This window comes from Hordeum vulgare, chromosome 1H, assembly GCF_904849725.1.
Source record: "Hordeum vulgare subsp. vulgare chromosome 1H, MorexV3_pseudomolecules_assembly, whole genome shotgun sequence".
NCBI lineage: Eukaryota > Viridiplantae > Streptophyta > Magnoliopsida > Poales > Poaceae > Hordeum > Hordeum vulgare.
The window spans coordinates 481,010,190-481,020,581 of NC_058518.1; the positions used below are offsets into that span (position 1 = coordinate 481,010,190).

Genomic DNA, 10,392 nt, shown 5'->3' on the forward strand with positions numbered 1-10,392 from the left:
CATGTCCAAATAGTTTAGTGCAAAGTTCTGTCCAGGAACTTGTTGTAGTTATTCTTGCTTGTGCTAGTGTTAGAAATAGTGGTGCATGCTCAACTTTCATCTCATGCATCATGTGATTGTTGCATTTTGTGGTGCTGCTGTTCATTGGCTGTCATTCTTGTGTTGGGTAGCACCGGGAGCGGAGACCGATTACGTGGAGTCAGGAGAGTACGTGCAGGACGATCCAGAACCATTCCAAGCTGAGGATATCACACGCAAGATGACATGACCTTGATCCCATATCTAGACTTGTTATGTTAGTTTCGATTCCACGTTATTGCTCGCTGCCTACCACTGAAAATATATTGCCTCTTCATATGCCATGAGCCCAAACACCTTACTCTTTCCTAGCAAATTTGCATGGCTAGGTAGGCTTGCTCAGCTACTAATGTTAGCATTGTTAGTTGCAGGTGTTATAACTCATGAGTTGCCATGAGCTTGATATCATCATATTAATTTCTGTTATTTACTTAATGTACCTATATATTTGGTAAATGGCGGGAGGCCTAGCCTTTTGCCGGGTGTCTTGTTCCGTTATTGCCGCCTTAGTTACCGGTTACCGGTGTTTGATTCCATATTGATCGCTCCTAACACGTTCGGGGTTGTTATGGGGACCCCCTTGATAAATCGCGTAATGTTAAGGCTTGTCCGGCAGGACCCAACTTTGGTACTATCTGCTAATCACATAATAATTTGCATAGGGAATAACTACCCCGAGGAATTTAATCAACAACCCGGGCCAGTGCTCCCCATGAGCGTTGGCCCCACCTAAGCGATGTCCGGGGCCCCACTGGTCACCCAGAGGTTTAGCCATCCCGACGTCTAGCTCATCTGTCGTGTCCTGAGACTGAGATACACGGCTCTTATCAGGGTCGTCGACACGACGGGAGGTCCTGCTAGCCTTGTCTTGCCTTAGCGGTATATCTTGCGTATAGGAATCCCGGTGAGGCTTTGGTTTTCCCCAGAGTTGAGGTTTTCCTCTAAGGAATCCGACGAGATCACGAGATTCGTGATAGAGGATGCCTTTGCGGCCTGTGTTCGTTTGTGATGGACTAGTTGGAGCACCCCTGCAGGGTCTAATCTTTCGGAAAGCCGTGCCCACGGTTATGTGGCAACTTGGAATATTTTGTTAACATCCGGTATTAGAAAACTTAAACATAAACTAATAAAACATGCCAACTGTGTGCGTAACCGTGACTGTCCCTTCGAAGATCTCTCTTCGATCGGGAACACGGTGGGGTTATGAATGCCGTAGTAGGTGTTCAGGATCACTTTCTGATCAAGTATTCACGATCGTTAGTATAGAACGCTGTCACTTCTCCTTTGTGTAAGCTAGCTACTTATTCAATCTTAGGATGTAGCAGCCTGAAACACTTCACCCCTTCCTTACCCAATAACATGACTAGATCTGGCACCAAGGTCTTAGATTGCTGAGTCCCCGTGGCTCACGGATTCCTCCGAAACTCCCAGCAGGTACAGGTACCCCAGAGGCAGATGATCCCGATGGCACCCAGCTGGCGTGGCAGTACGACGAGGAGACAGATCGCCTTTACGTGAACTATCCAGAGGACTGAGCCGTGGTCGTGATCGTGGGCCCGCAGCGGGTAGCATAGCATTTTCCTTGTTTTGTAGCCCGTACCGGAACTACATTGATTGTATCTGCGTTGTACTCTGTATTATTAATAAGAAGACAGTTGAATCCCAGATTGTCTACTTTATTTATTATTATGTGCTATGTTTACTTGCTTGCAAAACACTTAGATGCGCTTCTTTCCTATTCGGGGCCTCGATCCCAGATCGGAAAGGACCGCATCTTGGTCGTTACATATATATTACACAGGTCCACGCGTGAGAACACTCCACGCAGGGAGGCCACCAACCAAAACACTGAGCGCCCACGGCTCCAACCATCAGCAACCATCCTCTAGGGTCGCACATATCCTCAGCATATTTGACGCGTTCCTCTTCAGCATCTTCACGTCCCGCTCCATCGCGAGTTTGTCGTCCCCTGTTAGGAGTCCTGCCCAATATGTCAGGAATGCACAGGCAGAATAAACCACATCAAAAGGAGACCCCAACTTCTTGCTCTCAAACATCGCGCGATTGCGGCAGTTCCACAATGCCCAGTACACAACAGCTAAACCAAAAGTATAAAACCTGACATCATTAGGCATATAGGCAAAGCACCAAGCGTAAAATTGACACAGATTATCAGGGCCATTACTAGTCCCCAGCATACACCCCACTGTTCTCCAAACCACTCTAGCCACAGGGCAAGAAAAACACAAGTGTTGCGAAGTCTCCCTTTCTGAACAAAATGAACATCTAGGGTTACCTTTCCATTTCCTCCTATTCATCACATCTCGTGTGAGAATAGCATCCTGAAATAGCTGCCATAAGAAAATTTGGATCTTAAGAGGCAATTTTGCACTCCAGATCCAACGGAAATCACATCCAGCAATATTATTTTCCAAATGCTCATATATAGATTTAGTAGAAAATCTTTTTCCAAACTTCCATCTAATCTGGTCCGGATCATCACATAAGAGCCATTGGTCAACCACTGCATTCAACTTTGCCAATTGGCCCGCCAACATAGGCGTCAACTGTCTCCTAAACAGATCACCTCCCCCCGGGTTTTAAAATTCCTCACGGTAATGTCCTGGTTATTACATATATAGAACAGTTCCGAATACAAATTTTTCAAGGGGGGTAGCATTCACCGAGTCATGCCACAATCTAGTCATATTACCAGATCTCAAAATCACCTCTCTACCAGCCATATAGTGCGGCTTAACTTTCATAATAGCTTTCCAGATAGGAGAATCAAAAAACTTACTCGAGATAGATGTCACATCAACTCTCCTAAAGTACTTATCCCTAATCACATCTTGCCACAACCCTTGTTGTGTCTCCAACTTCCACCACCATTTGACTAACAAGCTCACATTCTGCCGATGTAAGTTTTTCACCCCCAGGCCCCCTTTTTTCTTGGACCTACAAATACGGTCCCACCTAACAAGATGATACCTCTTATTTCCTTCAGATTCCCGCCAATTTTTTTTCTTCCTGTGCTTGTCAAGTTTATAAATGACCATCTTAGGAAGCAGAAACATAGCCATATAGTAATACACTATGCTAGTTAAGGATGAGTTCATCAGGATCAACCTGCCCCCGAAGATGCGGCATTCCCAATCCAGGATTTACAACATTTACGAAATTTCTCATCTAAAAACATCCAGTCCACACTCCTGAGACCAGAACCACTTACTGGAACTCCTAGATATTTCATAGGGAAATGACCAATCTGACAGTTAAACATGTCAGCATAGGTATTTAGGCTAATGTCATCACCACCCACACAGAACACCTCACTTTTCTAAAAATTGATCTCTAAACCTGACATCATCTCGAAAATATACAGCAAGAGTTTCATATTAACAGCAGCAGCAACATCATGCTCAAAACAGATAAGTGTATCATCTGCATACTGCAGAATAGCAACACCATCCTCAACGAGATCAGAAGCCAAACCTGTGAACAATTTCTCCTTCTGAGCATTTCTCACCATCTTAGACAGGGCCACCACAACAATGTTGAATAAGAAGGGGGAGAAAGGATCACCTTGTCTGACCCCTTTATGACTTTGAAAATATGGGCCTTTTTCATTATTCAACTTAATACATACCGTGCCATCATATAGAATCTTTTTAATCCAACCACACCAAGTTTCTCGAAAACCCCTGTTCCTGTGGCACTCCAAAAGGAACTCCCAGTTAATCTTATCGTAAGCTTTTTCAAAATCCAGTTTTAGCACTACACCACATCTTTTCATCCTCTGAGTATGATGTAAAACCTCATGCAAGGTTAGGATACCATCCATTATATTTCTATGTTTAATAAAAGCATTTTGATGTCTACTAATGAGCACATCAGAGTATAGAGCCACCCTGTTATTTAAAACCTTAGTTATCAGCTTATATGGGCAACGAAGCAGACAAATAGGTCTGTATTGTTGGATCTTCTTAGCTCCATCCAGCTTAGGAAGCAAAGTGATCACCCCATAGTTCAGACGAGCCACATCCAAAGAATTATTATGGAACGCATCAAACAATCTCATCAGATCTTTCTTAACAAACTCCCAACAGTGTTTATAAAATTCAACAGGTATATTATCTGGGCCTGGGGCTTTATTGCTTTCCATATAAAATAAGGCTTTTTTCACCTCCTCCTCCGTGAAATTACCAGTGATAAATTCATCATCTTCAATACTGATTTTTCCCCACTGGACCAAGTATTAGGATCCAGGTGAAACATGTTCCCATTCGCAGGACCAAACAACTCCTTGTAAAAGTCTGTTGCATGTCTCAGTAAATTTTGCGTCCCCTCAATCACCACATCTCAATTAACAAGAGAATGTATAGTGTTTTTCCTCTTTCTACCATTAGCCACTCTATGAAAAAATGCTGTGTTTCGATCCCCTTTTAACAACCATCTCTCATTAGATTGCTGGAGCCAAAAGAGCTCATCATTATAAAGGATCTCATTATACTCAGCATATAACAAAGTTCTTTTCTCATAAACCTCAGGATCCAAAGGTCCAATCTCTTCCATCTTTTCAATCTCTTTCAATTCTTTCTTAATCTCATCTTTCCTCTTCCTACTATGACCAAATCTGTTTGATCCCCACCCTTTACAATATTTCTTGATACGCTTCAATTTTATATTAAGAATATCAATAGGATCATCTGCCCTAACAACTTGATCCCAGATGCTTAGGGATATATTTTCAACGGAGACTTAACGAAGTGAGCTGAAACTTAGCAAGATTATTTTATTTACCCAAGAGGAAAGCCAACGCGATAAGAACGAATCACGTGGTACGCAGTGTGCGGCGGTGAACGCCATTTTTCATGCACGGTGGTCTCCATGCGTCGGGCTTCCTGAACCGTACGCTCCTTCGAAGTTGCAGCGGTGCCGGCGGCCGCCAGGGCCAGCACGGCGTCGGCTTGCTGCTGCACGACGCTCCACGCCTCCCGGACGTGCCGCTCCTCCGTGAGCGAGTTCCCGACGGCGCACCGCAGCAAGTACATGCCGCCCACCACCGCGCAGCTCATGTACGCGCGCCCCGTCGCGTTCACCGTCTCCAGCAGCCTACGGTTGAGCTCGTTCGTGGCCTCGGCCGTACCGTCATCGGCAGCGGGGCGGAGGCGGAAGCACACTAGCCCGAACCGCGCCGGCACGGGCACCTCGAACCGCGCGTCGGCGCGCACCATGCCCTCGAAGGCCGCGGCCATGCGCACGTGGGCGCGCACGAAGCCCCGGAGGCCCTCCACACCGTGGCAGCGGAGCACGAGCCACAGCTTCAGCGCGCGGAACCGGCGGCTCAGCGCCACCTGCCAGTCCTTGTAGTCCACGACGTCCGACGCAGACGCGTCCTTGAGGATCACGTCGGCGTCGGTGCCGAGCGCCGCCACGAGCGCCGACGGGCTACGCACCCACAGCGCGCAGCAGTCCATGTTGGCCAGGAGCCACTTGTGCGGGTTCGTGCTGAACGAGTCCACGGCCTCAGCGCCCGCGGCGATGTGGCTGAACTCCGGGCAAATGCACGCGGCGCCGGCGTAGGCCGCGTCCACGTGCACCCACACGCCGTGCCCCGCCACAGCGGCGCACAGCTCGCGGAGAGGGTCGACCGCCGCTGTGGGCGTGGTTCCCACCGTCGCGCACAGGAATAGTGGGACTCTCCCCGCAGCCTCGTCGGCGCGCACGGCGGCCCGCAGCGCCGCCGGCGATAGCGTGAAGCCGTTCTCCCGGCACGTCGGTATCTCCCGGCAGTTCGCCCGACGAATGCCGGCGACGTGCGCGGCTTTCTTGAACGAAAAGTGGGTCTGGTCGGAGCAGTAGACGACGAGGTCGCCCATCCTCTCCTCGCCTCCCACCTCGGCGAGCTTCCGGTCCCTCGCGGCGACGATGGCGCAGAGCATGGCCTCGCACGAGGTCCCCAGCAACGTGCCGCCTCCGCCGCCGCAGAAGAGCAGCTGCTCCGGGAGGTGCAGCGCCTTGCCGAGCCAGTCCGTGACGACGACCTCGAGCTCGGTGGCCGCCGGCGAGGCGGCCCACGTGAAAGGGTTGATGTTGAGGCCCGCAGCGAGGGCCTCGCCGAGCGCGCCCACGTTGCTGGCCGTGGCCGCGAAATGCGCGAAATGACGGGGGCTCTGCCAGTGGGTGACGCCGGGAAGGATGAGTTCGCGGACGTCGCGCAGCGCCGAGGCGAGAGCGTCGGGCTCCGGCCATGCTGGCGCCGTGTCGGGAAGCTGTCGGGCTAGGAACCCGGGAGCGACGGCCGGGCGGACGGGGTACTCGTCTATGCGGTCGTAGTAGTCGGCGATGAAGTCCACAACTTGACGTCCCTGACGCCGGAACTCGCCGGCGTCTAGCGGAAGGGGTCCAACTCCGAGCGTAGGTGTAGCAGCCGCAGACGGGGGAGAGGCGTTGCCCTGGGCGGTGTCGTTGGCGTGGTTGAAGCTTGACATGACAGGGGGTACGTAGGAGGCTAGGAGCTAGAGCTTGATCAAGTGAAGGAGTACTGCCTACACTGGCCAGGTTGTGAGCTTGTGTGTCGTAGAAGGTATGGAGTGTGGCTCATTTATAAGCCGCCGTGCATCGGTGCAACCGTGCAAGCATTAACCTTTAACATACAGTAGTACTACTGTACTATCAACAACAACCTTGTCGCCGCCGACGGCTAAACAGTACTGTTCGTCAACATCCACGTGTCCGGTTCAAAACATGATAAGTACTATAGCCGATCCACTGGCTGACGACAATCGACCCTTCCATTTCCGTAGGAGCATCTTCAACAAAATCGTTAAATAAGTCGTGGGTGTGAAAAAACTGGGTTTTTTAACGCTATCGAATCGGCAGTTCCGGCAGACGTGTCAAAATCGCGCGCGTTGAACTGCCGTGTCAAAATCGCGCGCGTTAAAAACCATTTTATGCACCGAAAAGAACTGCATCGTGCACTGCTTTTTCCAACCTCTGCTACTGCACGTTGAACATCGACTCGCCCGCGCGAATGTCCATCAACCGTCGGATTTGAAATATCCGCTTGCGCGTGCGACTTCCCCATCCTCTCCGGCGACCCGTTAGCGCTTCCCCTCATCATTCTCCATCGCGCGCGCCGCTGCTTCCTCCACCGCGGCCGACCCTGGAGCGCCCCGTTCCGCCGACGAACAACGCCCGATGGGGGTTTGCAGGTGTTTGACAAAACGCTTGGAAGGTATGTATTGCTAAACTTCATTTTTGTAGATGATTTTGGAGTATGTTGTTTCTAGTGTTAAATTTTAGTTTGATTTCAAATTTATAGATGAGTTCGTCCCACGATTCTTCCGATGAAGAATATGATCTTGAAGAGGAGGAGGACCCCGCAATGGTCCTAGCTATGCACATCAACAAAAAGCCGAAGCACAATGGTTTGGTTTTTGATCGTCAGAAATTGTGGAGGGAAAGAATCGATGCTCACAACAGACTGTTGAGGAACTATTTTGCGAAGATTCCCACATACCCGAGTCCTACTTTTGGTGTCGTTTTAGGATGAGCATCGAGTTGTTCATACGGTATTCCGACGGATCTAGTTGATGATCACTTGGCCATGGGTGAGAGCCAAGCCATCATGTGTGTCAAGCGCTTCACGGTTGGAATCGTGTAAGTGTTTGGTCCAGAATATTTGAGAGCTCCCAATGCTGAAGACCCCGCAAGACTTTTGGAGATGAATAAAGCTCGCGGGTTCCCATGTATGCTTGGCTCAATTGATAAGAAAAATCTTGATTTCCATAATGCTCACACGGCGGCTAGGAAAGATGTGGAGAGAGATTTTGGGATTTTGCAAGCCCAATTTGCTATTGTGAGAGGACTGGCTAGATTTTGAGATCAAAATATCCTTTGGTACATCATGAACGCTTATGTGATCATGCATACTGTGATCATCAAGAACGAGCCTGGGCAAGATTTGGACTATTCTCGATATGAGTTGTTGGGACATCCTGTGCGAGTGCGAAGGAGGGTTGAGAGGGTGGCCCGCTTTGTTGCCTCCTATCATGCCATTCGACGTGTCGAAACACATGATGAACTACGTAATGATCTAGTCGAGGAGTGGTGGGCATGGAATGGGTGACAAAACGCATGATGATGTATGTTTGTTGTGCTAAACAAGTTGGAAATATGCCCTAGAGGCAATAATAAAGTGGTTATTATTATATTTCCTTGTTCATGATAATTGTCTGTTATTCATGCTATAATTGTATTAACTGGAAAACGAAATACATGTGTGAATACATAGACCACAATATCTCCCTAGTGAGCCTCTAGTTGGCTAGCTCGTTGATCAATAGATGGTCATGATTTCCTAATCATGGACATTGAATGTCGTTGATAATGGGATCACATCATTAGGATAATGATGTGATGGACAAGACCCAATCCTAAGCATAGCACAAGATCATATAGTTCGTCTGCTAGAGCTTTTATAATGTCAAGTATAATTTCCTTAGACCATGAGATTGTGCAACCCCCGGATACCGTAGGAGTGCTTTGGGTGTATCAAACGTGAGAACGTAACTGGGTGATTATAAAGGTGCACTACAGGTATCTCCGAAAGTATCTGTTGGGTTGATACGGATCGAGACTGGGATTTGTCACTCCGTGTGACAGAGAGGTATCTTTGGGCCCACTCGGTAATACATCATCCTATTGAGATCAATGTGACTAAGGCGTTATTCATGGGATCATGTATTACGGAACGAGTAAAGAGACTTGCCGGTAACGAGATTGAACAAGGTATGAGGATACCGACGATCGAATCTCGGGCAAGTTATATACCAATAGACAAAGGGAATTGCATACGGGATTGATTGAATCCCCGACATCGTGGTTCATACGATGAGATCATCGTGGAACATGTGGGAGCCAACATGGATATCCAGATCCCGCTGTTGGTTATTGACCGGAGAGGTGTCTCGGTCATGTTTGCATGATTCCCGAACCCGTAGGGTCTACACACTTAAGGTTCGATGACGCTAGAGTTGCAATGAGAATAGTATGTGCATACCAAAAGTTGTTCAAAGTCCTGGATGAGATCCCGGACGTCACGAGGAGCTCCGGAATGGTCCGGAGGTAAAGATTCATATATAGGAAGTGGAGATTTTATCAGCGGAAATGTTTTGAGGATCATCGGTATTGTACCGGGACCACCAGAAGGGTTCATGTGGTCCACCGGGAGGGGCCACCAGCCCCGAAGGGCCACGTGGGCCAAAAGTGAAAGGGAACCAACCCCTAGATGGGTTGGTGTGCCACCCACCAAGGCCCAAGGCGCCTAGGGCTGGCAACCCTAGGACGTGGAGGTGGTCCACCTCCAACTTGGGAGGCAAGCCACCTCCCACATGGCCGCCGCCCCCTCTTTGGGCCACTGCCCCTCCCATCGAGGGTGGCCGCCGCCACTCCTAGGGTTTCCTAGGGTGGCCGGCCAGCCCTCCCCTCCTTCTATATATATCCAAGGGTTTTGGGGCTGCAACACACAAGTTTTTCCATGCACCTCGGCGCAGCCGTGCCGTCTCTCTTCGTCATCCTCCGCGGTGCTTGACGAAGCTCTGCCGGAGAACCACATAGCTCCACCGTCACCACGCCGTCGTGTTGCCAGAGCTCTCCATCAACTTCCCCTCTCCCCTTGTCGGTTCAAGGTAGAGGAGACGTCACTGGGCTGCATGTGTGTTGAACGCGGAGGCGCCGTTGTTCGGCGCTTTGGATCCCATCTACCGCGATCTGAATCGCTGCGAGTATGACTCCATCACCCACGTTCATGTTCATAGTAACGCTTTCGCTTAGCGATCTTCAAAGGTAAGAAGATGCTCTACCCCTTACTCGTTGCTAGCATATGCTAGGTTGATCTTGGTGTTTCGTAGGAATTTTTGGAATTTCTCCCTCCACCCCCAACAGAACATTTGTTGTATTGGTCATAAACTATTTATTGTATTCAAGTTTAATTATTTTTTTGAGTTGTAATAATAATTGAACTATTTTTTGACGAATTATTATGTGTTTGTTTGATTTTCTTTGTTTTACATTGAATGCAAAATGTTGTTTCTACTGGGCGCGCGTGCTTGATTTTACAGTGCTTATGGGAGCGGCACGCTCGTGCGTTAAAAATTTGCAGGGTTTGGTGAAGCAACTGCATACTTGGACGCAAAAATGGCCGTTGCGCGCTGTAATTTTTTTTTTGCGCCGTGCGCACGCGCTTTTGTTCGAGATGCTCTAATGCATATAGATTTTCTGAAAATCAAAACTTTACAAACTTCGATC

General features: G+C 48.9%; 1 protein-coding gene across 1 annotated transcript; it reads right to left on the bottom strand.

Moving 5' to 3' along the window:
• Positions 1–4,839: 4,839 nt before the first annotated feature.
• Positions 4,840–6,654, bottom strand: LOC123416678 (tyrosine decarboxylase-like). Its single transcript, XM_045106811.1, has one exon. The coding sequence runs from the start codon at positions 6,570–6,572 to the stop codon at positions 4,878–4,880; it is 1,695 nt and encodes a 564-aa protein (XP_044962746.1). The 5' UTR covers positions 6,573–6,654; the 3' UTR covers positions 4,840–4,877.
• Positions 6,655–10,392: the final 3,738 nt, after the last annotated feature.

Excerpts from the sequence above, each read along its gene's own strand:
- LOC123416678 (XM_045106811.1), bottom strand. The coding sequence starts at position 6,572 with ATGTCAAGCTTCAACCACGCCAACGACACCGCCCAGGGCAACGCCTCT.